Raw genomic sequence first — 13,631 nt, 5'->3', positions numbered from 1 at the left:
ACGCACCAGGAACCTTCCAACGATTAATGGAGTGCTGTCTGGGCCACAGAAACTTCGAGACGGTCCTGCTGTACCTGGACGATGTCATCGTATATTCCAAGACGTATGAGGACCACCTGAAACACCTGGCGGAAGTGTTCGAAGCTCTGGCAAGCTACGGCCTAAAGGTGAAACCCTCCAAGTGTCACCTCCTGAAACCAAAGGTGCAGTACCTGGGACATGTGGTGAGCGCTGATGGAGTGGCTCCCGACCCTGATAAGATCACCGCAATTAAGGAATGGCCAAGTCCCTCCAGTGTAAAGGAAGTGCGGCAGTTCCTCGGGTTGGTAGGCTATTACCGCAGATTCATCCCCGGTTTCACCAAAAAGGCAGCTCCTATGCAGGACCTCCTGATAGGCCAGTCCCGGAAGGCCAAGAACCAGAAGCCACCCTTCAGATGGGAGAAGTTAGAAGAAGAGTCCTTCCGCCAGCTGAAGATGGCCCTCACGGGGGATGAAATCCTGGCGTACCCTGATTACAGCCAGCCCTTTATCCTCTACACCGACGCAAGTAACATCGGGCTAGGAGCCGTGCTGTCCCAGATCCAGCAGGGGAAAGAACGAGTAATCGCTTACGCCAGCCGAAAACTGCGACCCACCGAAAGAAACCCTGAGAATTATAGCTCATTTAAGCTAGAGTTCCTGGCAGTGGTGTGAGCAGTCACCGAACGCTTTAAGCACTACCTCGCTTCTTCCCGGTTCACCATGTACACGGATAACAACCCGTTGACACACCTGGACACTGCAAGACTCGGTGCCCTAGAGCAGAGATGGATGGCCCGTCTGTCCAACTACGAGTTCACAATCAAATACCGGGCAGGACGCTCCAATACCAACGCGGACGCCCTGTCCAGGATGCCAAACCTACCGGACGTAGGAGAAGATCCAGAGGGACTGGAAGAAGTCGAACTCCCCGCGTTCCACCGTCATGGGACTATCCAGTATTCCCATCGGGTAATGAGTAAGCAAGCCTCTACGTTTAACCCCTTGCCTCACTACAACTGGGAGGAAACGCAAGACAGTGCCCCTGCCGTCCGGCTGGTGAAGGAGATGCTGACTCGGCCAGAGGCTCGCCTTGACCCAGACGCTCCGGAGGAAGCCAAGCAACTGTGGGCTGAGAAGAGTCGACTGTTCCTTTACAAGGGGAAGTTGTGCCGCAGAATGGTTAACTCCCGGACGCATGAACTAATCTGGCAAGTAGTGGTGCCACGGAGAGACGCAGCCATGGTGATGGAAGCATACCACGACGGGGCTGGACACTTCGGATGGAAGAAGCTGGAGTTCCTGCTGCGTGGGCGGTTCCACTGGGTAGGCATGAGGGGAACCATCGAGAGGTGGTGCAGAGACTGTGGCCCGTGCAACCTAAGAAGGAAGGACCGTGCCAGCCAGAAGACTCCCCTGCAGTCCATCGTCACCCGGCAGCCGTTGGAACTGGTAGCCTTGGATCATGTAAAACTGACCCCAAGCAGAAGTGGCTACGTGTACGCGTTAACCATTATGGATCATTACTCCCGGTTCTTGGTTGTCGTCCCCGTTAAGGACTTAACGGCTCAAACAGCAGCTAGAGCCTTCCAGCAGCACTTCTGCCATCCACACGGGTACCCGGACCAAGTGCTGACGGACCAGGGACCTGCCTTTGAAGCGGAGGTCTTCCGGGAATTCTGCAATTTGTATGGCTGCCGGAAGATAAGGACGACACCCTATCATCCGCAAACTAATGGACTTTGTGAGAAAATGAACCAGGTGGTAATGGATCTCCTGAAAACGTTGCCCCTGGAAGAACGTAGTCTGTGGCCTGAGAAGCTGCCCGATCTAGTGGACCTATACAACCACATCCCGGTAGGTTCCACCAACTGTACCCCGGCTTACCTAATGAGGGCGAGACCTGGTAAGTTACCTGTTGACCTGGAAATGGGAGTCCTGACACCCGAGGACACTTCACCAGAAGCAGACTGGGACACAGAGAGGCAGCAGCAGTACCGGAAAGTACAGGAGACCGTGGAGCGAAGTCTCTGTCAGGCTAGGGAAAGACAAGAGAAAACTTACAACCAGTATGCTCCTGCTGTTCCCCTGGTACCCGGAGAGCAGGTCTTGAAGAGGAAAAGACGGCTTCACAAGTTGGACGACCAGTGGGAGAAGGACCCGTACACCGTACTGCCCTCAAGCCACGAGAACCCGAAAGTCTGTACCATCAGTAAAGATGGAGGGGAGACCATAGCCATTGTATCCCGGGATCACCTGAAGAAGTGTCCTGAACAGCTACGGAACCCTGAAGAGGAACAGGAAGACCATCGACCCGTAGAGGAAAGCGAAGATATGGTTAGTACTGTGCTCGGAGACTTCCCTCGGTCCTGGACTCAAGTCAATGGTGCAGTTGTGGTACCCGTCCTCACGTTCCTCCAACCAGCATCCCAAGTGCCTACGGAGCAACAGGTAGAGCTGGAAGAGCAGCCGGTCCAGGAGGCAGAAGACTCCACACAAGCAGAACAGGAGGATCAACCCTCTGCTTATAGTGAGCCTGCCGTACCCCTAGTGAGCCAAAGAGCCGGTAGACAGCTGCCCAGTTTACCCTTGACAGCTCCTACACCCTGTAGTTCAGGGCTAGACAGTCAGCTCCGTAGGTCCACTAGGGCCACTAGAGGCCAGTTACCCGCACGTTGGAGGATTTGAAGTGTATAAATTGTTTTATTTGTGGTTACCTGTTTTTCTTGTTGCTTGTGTATAATTATGTGTTTCTAGTTATTTATAGGAGTCCTTGGTGGATTTACCGGGAATCCTTGTACATGGTTGGAGCGTAACCTAGGAATGGACTAAAGACTGTTAAGGACTCGGGGCAGGACAGACCCCTACCTGGTTACGTCTCCCTGTTTTGGTGAAATGGACACCTTGCTTTTCTTCAAAGACTGCACCCGGTTGCGGACACGCCGTAACCATCTTTATGTGTTTTTCTTATTGTATTATTATTGTTTATACCTTGTTATGTTTTTCTAAAAATATGTTTAGTCCCGGAGTACTAAATTTCACTAGGGGGGAATGTGGCACCCCAGGGGTCTGGTTTCCACAGTAACGGCAATGTTATGTCTGAGAGCAGGTGGGAGGTCTCTTGGTCAGGGATCCTGTGCATGCCACACCTCCTGCCCAGTCCTGAGAGGGGAAGAACTTCCCCTATATAAACCTAGGGCTGAGGCAGGGTTAGTGAGTAGAGAAGAAGTAGAGACAGAGAAGAGAAGCAGATATAGGAAAGAACATCAGGAGCTCTGTGGGAGCAGTGCTACAAGGAGTCAGGGGCTGGCAGCTGCAGAGCTCGCCCTGACTGAGAAGTTATCACCGGACCCGGAGTCCGAGGCTGTGGGGACTAACTCCTATCCAGCAGCAGAAACCGACCGGCAGGGGATTGCAGGTCCTCTGGCCCAGAAACCCGAAGGCACGGTCACACGCGTGGGACCAGCACCGCCGTCGTGGAGCGGAAGCTACTAGAAGGCCCCGAGTCACCGGCCATACGGGTGAGCACCACACGGTACACTCAGGGACGTGGGCTACTTATACCCGCTTCTAGCAAGGTAGCCAGAAGAGTATCGTTAGTTTGGGAGGCCTACAACTCCGCCTGGCCAGGGGAGATCCCATCTGCTCAAGGACTGACCAGGCCCCAATCGCTAACCAGTACTCCGGGAGGTGTAACATACCTGGCGGCGTCCTTGCATGGTGGTCCATCTCCCACTGTGCAAGAGAGCGCACTTGATCTCCTGTCCAGAGTGTCTCTCTGGCTTCCCTCCATGCTGTCTGTTTGTGTCTGTCTCTGCTGCTTAAGGGCGGCGCCCGATCACTTCCTGCTTTTTGTACCTGCTGTGGGTCACACCCCTTGTGCGTCCTCAGCCTATTGCTGTCTGACACTTGGTATATAGCTCAGCAGCTCCCTTCTATCCCTGCCTGAGCATAGTGTTTCCTTCAGTGTGTGCTTGCACTCTGTAGGTGCCAGGTCCCGTTCTTTGTTTCCTTGTCTGCCTTTCCTGGAGGCTGTATTTCCAGGCCTGTCTGAACTTAGTCCTGTATGTCTCCTGCTTTGCGGTATCAGCTCCCGTGTCTGAACTGAGTCCTGTATGTCTCCTGCTTTGCGGTATCAGCTCCCGTGTCTGAACTGAGTCCTGTATGTCTCCTGCTTTGCGGTATCAGCTCCCGTGTCTGAACTGAGTCCTGTATGTCTCCTGCTTTGCGGTATTAGTTCCCGTGTCTGAACTGAGTCCTTTCTGTGTTCTCTTGTCTGTCCTGTCTGAACACGCTCCTAGCCTGTTCCTCCCGCCTTCTAGGGGCCGATTACCTAGACCCGCTCCTGTATCTTGTCTGTCCTGTCTGAACACGCTCCTAGCCTGTTCCTCCCGCCTTCTAGGGGCCGATTACCTAGACCCGCTCCTGTATCTTGTCTGTCCTGTCTGAACTCGCTCCTAGCCTGTTCCTCCCGCCTTCTAGGGGCCGATTACCTAGACCCGCTCCTGTATCTTGTCTGTCCTGTCTGAACACGCTCCTTGCCTGTTCGTCCCGCCTCTCTGGGGGCAGTATTCCCAGACCCGCTCCTGTATCCCGCTGCAGTGTCGGTCTCCTCCGTACACTCAGTTCCAGTCTGAACTCTCTCCTATCCTTTACCTGTTTTGCCTCTATGTCCGTTCCCTTCCTTTTTCTGCAGAGTCTGAACTCGTACCTAACTCCTGCCTGTTGTCTCTGTACTCCCGTTTGTGAGTTTGTGGTCCACTCGCTACTTCACTGCAAGTACCCTGTGGGTGTCTGGCTCTGTCTTTCCCTTCCTGTCTGTTCCGTGTGAACAGAGTCCTGTCCTGCCCTGCTTCTGCCCGCTGCTCCGGCAGTCCTGTCCTGCCCTGCTCAGCCTTGTCTGCACTCTAGCTGTGCTTGCCTGTAACCCTCTGCCTGTATTGTTCCTGAGTCCCGGTGTGTACTGGGTCCTATCCCGCCTGTGTTCCTACCTGCTAGTGCCTCCCTGTCTGCACTCTAGCTGTGCTTGCCTTTACCCCCCTGCCTGCATACCCGCCTGCCTGCATACCAGTCGTGCCTGCCTATACCCACCAGTCTGTGTGCCAGCCTACCAGCCTGTTCCTGTATTCCCCTGTGTGGGTCAACAGCCGTGTCCGGGGTCTGTCCTGGAGTAGCACCTGGTCCCTCTGCTCGGTTCCTCCTTGGTGCACTGGCGTCGTATGCCGTCGTGCGACCCTGGTCGGATCGGGTGAATACTTAGTCACGCCCCTCCAGGCATTCACTCTCCGGCACGGTCCAGTGGAATCACTACAATCACACGCACACGCCGCTTAGCCCGGGCGTGTGCATAACAGGAGGGTCTATCGTTGTCACCAGTAAAGACCCTGAACTACACCGTACCGTCTCTGAGTGGTTCCTGCTACCCCCATCATCCACGTCGGCTGCCCTGAGGCCATACCCCTCCCGTTGGGGGTTATACTATCACGCTGCACAATCCTACCACCGGCCTCAGCGGTCTGCCCTGCAGCAGCAGCTCCTTAGCTGTACTCAACGGGTGGCGTAGTCGTCCAACATCTACCGCTAATACAGCGCCACTTAGTCTGACTCCCTGGGCACGGACCGGATCACCGCCACGAGACTACAACCCTCAAGAGATCCGGCTCCGGGTAAGCTCCCGCATGCGCAACGCAGCGCGACACAGGCCCAGGGGCGCGTCAGGTGCTTAAGAGTTTTAAGTCTGCTTATGTAGCACCCTAAGGATTCGGCTGCTACAGGGGTATTGCACCTCAACCCAGAGGTGTGATATTCCACTCCCGGGTAAGGATGGAGTGTGGATCTGAGCTCGGTAGGCTGCATGCACTACATACATCCCATTTCCGAGGAACAGACCGACGGTACTCCCACTTAGAAATGTGCAGGTACGACCGAGTCTGTTCCTGGCTGGAGTGGGAGGGGGGTGGAACATCCCATGTAGTGTAGGGGCAGATAGGGGGAGCAGCCTGGGTAAAGTTAGGAGCTCATTGGGTGCTGGTCACCTGAGCTCACACATAGAGGGATATATAAGGTGGGCACCAACTAGAATCAGGGTCAGACGCAGAGAGTGAGATGCAGAGAGGATCAGCTGCAGAAAACAAGTTAGGAGAGGAGAAAAGAGAAAGACCCAGACCACATGAAGGGTCAGGGAACCCAGGGCCAAGGGTGTCCCAACAGCAGGCCCGAGGGAGCTGGACCTAGGTGGATCACTGGTGGGGACGGCTGAAGAAAGGACAGAGGGAGAGCTCAGGGCCACGCTCCGGACTTGTTTGGGGGTTGGCTGGATCCAGGACCTGGTGGACGCAGCACGGCTCGGGTGGTCACTAGCAGCTGGAGTGACCAGTACAACATCTGCAGTAAGTAAACACCCTTAACTGCACAACCCGACTCTGTCTTCACTGCCGTCTGCACTACACCACCACAACCCCCATCCTCTGCGCCTGTCCCCTCTGAGGCTATACCCCTCCCGTTGGGGGTTATCTCACCAAGCTGCGCACCCACCATCAGCCTCAGCGGACCCTGCTGCAGCGGCGGCCACAGTGACCGCATCACAACGGGTGGCGTAGTCGACACAAAAGAACTTTAGTAACATCTGTAGAACTGCCACATCACACTGAGCTTGACGCCCTGGGCACGGGACCGGGTCACAGCCGCTCGGAGACTACAACCCCCCCATCTGATCCGGTGCCGGGTATTCCCCTCAAAAAGGAATATGTCCCAGGGGGCGCGTCACTTAAAGTGTTTTCGTTTTGCTTTTACTGTTCCTTCAAGACCTGATTTCTGACCTACACGTATAACAATAAAAAGAAAACCATCTATTAATGTATTTTCCTTTATTTCCACCCTTCAGTTTCGTTAGATTCTTTGCTTTTGATACCTTAAAATGTTCAATAAGATTACTGTTTAAGAACAAATTAACAGTGTGAACATTAAGTGCCCCCCACTCACCCGTCGCCGCGCGGTTCTAGTTGATCTCCTGTAGAAAACTATATTGATTGTGCATCCAAAGTGTTTTTCGTGCAGCTTTATAATTATGTGCAGACAACTGTTGATCGAAATAGCTATTGAGAGACCCAGCGCCTGCTGAGACAATAGAATAATCAACTCTCTATTAAGTCAAGGAGAGAATTTACCCATTTTTATAGGGATAATATTAGAAACATTAACTTTAATACAGGTAAATGCCTAATTCTATCATGTATTTGAAGTGTTTAATTAGGTTGTGTCTAATCGTCCTTATGCGGAAGCGCACAGCTCCCCCTGCCTCCTGACTTCCTGCTGGCCGGGACAGAGACCCTGATTCCAGCGATGTGTCACTTAAAGAAGTACTTCTCCCATCAAAGTTTTTATCCTCTTAATATATTGCAATCATGATATTATATAGCACTGTGTATTTACAATTGCTAATTTTGCCTTTCTGCCCAGCTAATTCTTCTCTTTTCCATTAGGTCTATGACATCATGTGATTAAAAACTGACTAGCTGAATCCCTCTTAGCTCTATATAGAAACAGGAAGTCTCTTTTCCCTGCATGAGTCATCATTAGAACTACAATTCTACATCACTGCCAAGTCCCTGGCAGGGGGGAGAAGCTGAGCATCTGGGTCCGGAGTTCAAGAGGAGGTGGAGCTGGTCTGCCAGGGACTTTGCAGTGATGTAGAATTGTAGTTCTAATGATGACTCATGCAAGGAAAAGAGCCTTCCTGTTTCTATATAGAGCTAAGAGGAATTCAGCTGGTCTGTTTTTAATCACATGATGTCATAGACCTAATGGAAAAGAGAAGAATTAGCTGGGTAGAAAAGCAAAATGAGCAACTGTAATTATGATGACTGCAATATATTAAAAGGATAAAAACTTAGATGGGAGAGCTTCTTTAAAGGGCTGTTTGCTGCAGTTTTAATTAAAATCACTGTTATATCTACTGCAGATGTAGCAGTTCTCTAAGTGCTGAGCTCTGTTTAACCCCGCCTACACCACTGATTGGCAGCTTTCTGTGTACACTTTGCATAGGCGGAAAGCTGCCAATCCGTGAAGAGGGTGGAGTTACACAGAGCAGGAGGACTACATGGCACAAGACAACTAGTCCTGTAGTGATAATCTCGCTCAGTGATTTTATTGAAACAACACACAGCCTAGTAAGTGACACATCGCTGGAATCAGGCTCTCTGTCTCTACATCATGCTGCTCGCAGATTACATAGCAAAAACCTCCTGAAACATTCCCTTTAATCGTAAAACAAGCAATGCTTCTTAAACAATGCCAAATTAAAGACGTATTTATTTCTTCACTATAAATAGCTGATAATTACAAACGTGCCCCCTTAACGTGTTTGTTCCTCTCCTCGATGTAATCTGGAATTATATATCTCTTTTCTTCCCAGTGAGAAGACGGGTGATTTTTTCGATAGAATGAAAAGCGTACTTCAGAAGCAAGAAAGCATGCAGCGGTATTGGAGGACCGAGGTACTGTATGTTCAGATGTCTGTGCCATTATTATTGCTCAGCTCTTAAAATAGCCGCAGCGTAGCTGTAATGGGGATTGGAAGAACTGGTGTAGGAGGCGCACACAGGTGTTTGCAATCTACTTCGATGAAAGACACAATAGGAATACATACAGTGCCAAACAATTCCTTATGACAGGAGGATGGCGCTCTCTCCAAAAGCGCCGCGCCATATAGCAGCATTTCCAGGAATGTAATTATGCCTGGTGTGACTTGTTGACCTGTTTACTAAACAAGCGTGCACTTGTATATAGCGTATTTATAACCTGCCACTAGCAAGCCAAGTCTGTTTATAATCATCTTGTTAGATCGCTGTCTTAGTCAACATTATGACGGGTTCACATTGTTGGGTGCCATATAAAACAAATAAACAGCAGTGCAGAAAAGGTATAAAGTGACTCTGTGAACCCTTCGTAATCACCCACATCTGTATTAGCCAGAACTTTGCCAGAAGACCACGTTTTGCTGGTCAGCTATAATGGACAAATGTCCATTATAAAATTTATTATTTTTTTGCTTTTTTTCCCCATAAATCAATAGTACATGTGAAAATAAGAAACTTTATAATATATTTTATTAGAGAAATCCACTTCTTTCTCCTCCTGGACTGATCATTTATTCTCATAATTCTCAATTCAAGGGTAAAATCTGTCTTCAGTGAATACAGACTTTACCATTACAGGCAGTCCTGGACTTATGATTATCCAGCTTACATACGATCCTTAGTTACGTGGAGGTACAAAAAAATAATAATAATAATCAGCTCTCCACTGACCTCTACAGCCATGGCCGGTCCTCTTCTCTCTGAGATTCTCTCCGGCCTCTTCACTGTAAGCTAGGACTTCCGGCCGGAGCTCACTGCGCGTCATATGGTTGCCTCATCATCGCAATCTTATAACGCACACTGAGCTCCAGCCTGGACGTGTCCTGAAGTCCTGGCCTATAATGAAGATGCCTGGGGAGGGGAGTGTTGGTTAAAAAAAAAAATTTTTAAAAATTAATATTCGCATCTCCAGCAACCTCTGCCGCTCTTCTTTTTGCTGTTGCGTGCTGTATCTTTAAGACTTCATGGTCTATAGTGAAGATGTACAGAAATGTAGTGCGTGACGATGGAAAGAAGACCAGATGGTGAGCAGCAGGGTGGCCAGAATGGTCATCGGTGAAGTAAGTATTATTTTTTTTTTCCCAGCCCTGATCCTACTTACTTACATATTCTGGTTATGAACAAACCTATAGAACGCATGAACTAGTTCATAACCCGGGGACTGCCTTACTAAGCTGGGAGATGACAGTTGGTGCTCATAAAGTTCTATGGAGAACTTAAACTATTGTTTCAGAAGAACTTGCATTAGAATGTCTGTGTCTGCCTCTAGCTCCGCCCTAGAATGTCTGTGTCTTCCTCTAGCTCCTCCCTAGAATGTCTGTGTCTTCCTCTAGCTCCTCCCTAGAATGTCTGTATCTTCCTCTAGCTTCTCCCTAAAATGTCTGTGTCTTCCTCTAGCTCCTCCCTAGCATGTCTGTGTCTTCCTCTAGCTTCTCCCTAGAATGTCTGTGTCTGCCTCTAGCTCCTCCCTAAAATGTCTGCGTCTTCCTCTAGCTCCTCCCTAGAATGTCTGCGTCTTCCTATAGCTCCTCCCTAGAATGTCTGTGTCTTCCTCTAGCTCCTCCCTAGAATGTCTGTGTCCGCCTCTAGCTCCTCCCTAGAATGTCTGTGTCTGCCTCTAGCTCCTCCCTAGAATGTCTGTGTATTCCTTTAGCTCCTCCCTAGAATGTCTGTGTCTTCCTCTAGCTCCTCCCTAGAATGTCTGTGTCTTCCTCTAGCTCCTCCCTAGAATGTCTGTGTCTGCCTCTAGCTCCTCCCTATCATATCTGTGTCTGCCTCTAGCTCCTCCCTAGAATGTCTGTGTCTGCCTCTAGCTCCTCCCTAGAATGTCTGTGTCTGCCTCTAGCTCCTCCCTAGAATATCTGTGTCTGCCTCTAGCTCCTCCCTAGAATGTCTGTGTCTTCCTCTAGCTCTTCCCTAGAATGTCTGTGTCTTCCTCTAGCTCCTCCCTAGAATATCTGTGTCTTCCTCTAGCTCTTCCCTAGAATGTCTGTGTCTTTATCTCGCTCCTCCCTAGAATGTCTGTGTCTGTCTCTGGCTCCTCCCTAGAATGTCTGTGTCTGCCTCTAGCTCCTCCCTAGAATGTCTGTGTCTGCCTCTAGCTGCTCCCTAGAATGTCTGTGTCTTCCTCTAGCTCCTCCCTAGAATGTCTGTGTCTTCCTCTAGCTCCTCCCTAGAATGTCTGTGTCTTCCTCTAGCTCCTCCCTAGAATATCTGTGTCTTCCTCTAGCTCCTCCCTAGAATGTCTGTGTCTGCCTCTAGCTCCTCCCTAGAATGTCTGTGTCTGCCTCTAGCTCCTCCCCCTCCATAGAATTTTAAAAGCACCAACTGTCATATCCTATCTCAGTAATAGGAAAATCTGTCTGAATACAGATTTTACCCATGAATTGAGAGTGAAAGATCAATCTGGAAGGAGAAAAGAAGCAGATTTATCTGATAAGATATATTACAAAGCTGCTTATTTTCATGTATGCTATTGATTTATGAAATAAAAATTAAAATGACGGTCACTCTTCAGCAGTTGCAGAAGGAAAAGGCATTTCTTGCACTGAAGAATCTTCAATGGTAGCCTCAAAATTTAGCAAATCCCTCATTGATGGATCCATCCTGTATTGGATGCTATGAATGTTCTCTCAGCTCTTCCTTAAATAGGTTGTCCAGTTTTGAAAAACATTTTTGGAAAAATACAGTTGACATTAAAATATATTTTTGTCCAATTAATCTTCATTAAAGGGAATCTGTCAGCAGGTTTTTGCTATTTAATTTGAGAGTAGCATAATGTAGGGGCGGAGAGCCGGATTCCAGCGATGTATCACTTGCTCAGCTGTACTTTCAATACAATCGGTGTAGGAGATTATCACTACAGGACTAGGTGTCCTGTGCCCGGCAGTCCAGCTAATCAGTTTAACCCCACCTCCTCCACTGATTGGCAGTTTTCTGTGTGCATAGGCAGAAAGGTGCCAATCAGGAGTGTGGGCGGGGTTATACAGAGCTCAAATTTCTGTTTACTGCTAAATCTACAACAGAGAAAACAGGGATTTTATCAAAACAGCACCAAGTAGTCCAGTAAGTGATACATCGCTGGAATCAGGGTCTCTGCCCCTACATCATGGTGCAGATTCCATAGTAAAAGCCTGTCATTCTCCCAACATTTTTTTTTAGCTAGGCATCATCTTTAATAAAAGTTGAACATTGAACGCCATGTCCTACTTGTGTAGTGTCGCTAACTAAACGCATCACTTTATGTCCTCCAGAAAGAGATCACAAAGCAGAATCTTGTCAAGCTGGTTCCACCCACGAGTGGGGCCTCAATGTTCAACAATGGCTGAAGAATCATCAGAGCACGTTTAGGGAATGGGGGACCAAGAGATTCACCAATGCAGTGGCACCATAGACCCAAATCCTGGTCTCCAACTGTGGCTTTCAAGCTGTTTAATAACTACAACTCCCAGCATGGCCTGACAACCGAAGTTGCAGACTAGAACATGTTTCTAGACCTACCCAGCATTAGACCTAATATAACGGCCACTGACTATATTTTGATTATTCCCCTTTAAAAAAAAAATATTTTTTATCAAACCCTCCTAAACATCACAGCCTGTAATGCTGGATGACCAATTTTTTGTATTTTTATGCATACACAATATAAATGTATGCAGGACTCTGAGTAATAGGTGTTATTTTACATGAACAGATGGCCACTGACATAAAGTAAGTTCTTTCAAGTTTTATTGTAGATGATCTTGTGATTTTCTTTCTAGGGTGTTTTAAATAACAGCATCCCACCTCCTCACGAGAACACTGGCGAACACCGAGCCCCAGACAAGCTGAGACCGTCCAAAAGAGAGGTGAATTCATGCAATGTTTCTGGCATTAAGATGTAAAGAGGACCAGTTGCAATAAATATATGTATTTTTTCTTTGAGCTGGTGAAAAGGCCGCTGTTCTCCTGAATCCGGCGTTCTTTTTTTTCTGTTTCTGCGCTGTTCTGTTCTGGAGATACAACCTCTTCTTCCATGAATATAAATCTTGCCCTTTTAGCCAAGTGGGTGTGGTCCTTATGAAGACACTCAAAGAACCACGCCCCCTTGCCAACAAGACTACATTTATATACAAGAAAGAGGAAGAGGAGAGGAGCAGAAACAAAAGCAACTCTAGATTTAGGAAAATGGTGGCAGTTAGACCAAATAAACCAACTACATATAATGGTCCTCTTTAATATGAGTATATATATATAATTAAATTTTCACTTAAGAAGTTTGCTGTTAATAAATTCATTGGATGATTTTCCCACAAATGAGATAATATACCTACTGCATTGACAATAAATGTCTGATCACTGTGGCCTACTAGGACCCATAACATAACAATCTCTAGAACAGAGATCCTGAGCCCCTGCTCCTACTCATTCTGTATCTACGGTATAAAGGGCCTCTACAGAAAATGACATCTACAGAATGGGAGGAATAGAACTAAGCAACAGCACGTGTGAAAAAGACTTGGGTATACTAATAGATCACAGACTGCACATGAGTCAACAATGTGATGCAGCAGCAAAAAATACAAACACAGTTCTGGGATGTATTAAGAGAAGCAAAGAGTCTAGATCACGTGAAGTAATTACCCCCTCTACTCCTCCTTGGTCAGACCTCAACTGGAATACTGAGTCCAGTTCTGGGCACCACATTTTAAAAAAGACATCGAAAATCTGGAGCAAGTTCAGAGAAGAACAACCAGGAGGGTGAGTGGACTGCAAACTATGTCCTACGAAGAACAGTTAAAGGATCTGGGAATGTTTAGCTTGCAGAAAAGAAGGCTAAGAGGAGACTTAATAGCTGTCTACAAATATCTGAAGGATGTTACAGTGTAGAGGGATCATCCTTATTCTCATTTGCACATGAAAACACAAAAAGAAATGGAATGAAACTGAAAGGGAGAAGATACAGATTGGATATTAAAACTATTTGACAGTGAGG

The 13,631-nt window shown here is 48.3% G+C and overlaps 1 protein-coding gene across 2 annotated transcripts in view; it reads left to right on the top strand.

Annotated features, from left to right (window-relative positions):
- The window catches only part of BAIAP3 (BAI1 associated protein 3), a 395,244-nt gene that overhangs the window by 205,273 nt on the left and 176,340 nt on the right, over nt 1–13,631 (top strand). For both annotated transcript variants that reach the window (XM_073648093.1, XM_073648091.1), the window contains exons 3-4: nt 8,434–8,515; nt 12,418–12,504. In XM_073648093.1, coding sequence (XP_073504194.1) covers nt 8,434–8,515; nt 12,418–12,504 — 169 coding nt within the window. The remainder of the gene's footprint in view (nt 1–8,433; nt 8,516–12,417; nt 12,505–13,631) is intronic.

The sequence above is a fragment of the Phyllobates terribilis genome, unplaced genomic scaffold (genome assembly GCF_046119375.1).
Source record: "Phyllobates terribilis strain yellow unplaced genomic scaffold, ASM4611937v1 Scaffold_9__5_contigs__length_417890890, whole genome shotgun sequence".
Lineage (NCBI taxonomy): Eukaryota > Metazoa > Chordata > Amphibia > Anura > Dendrobatidae > Phyllobates > Phyllobates terribilis.
The sequence above is the reverse complement of the archived record's forward strand: the minus strand, read 5'-3'. Positions and strand labels throughout refer to the sequence as shown.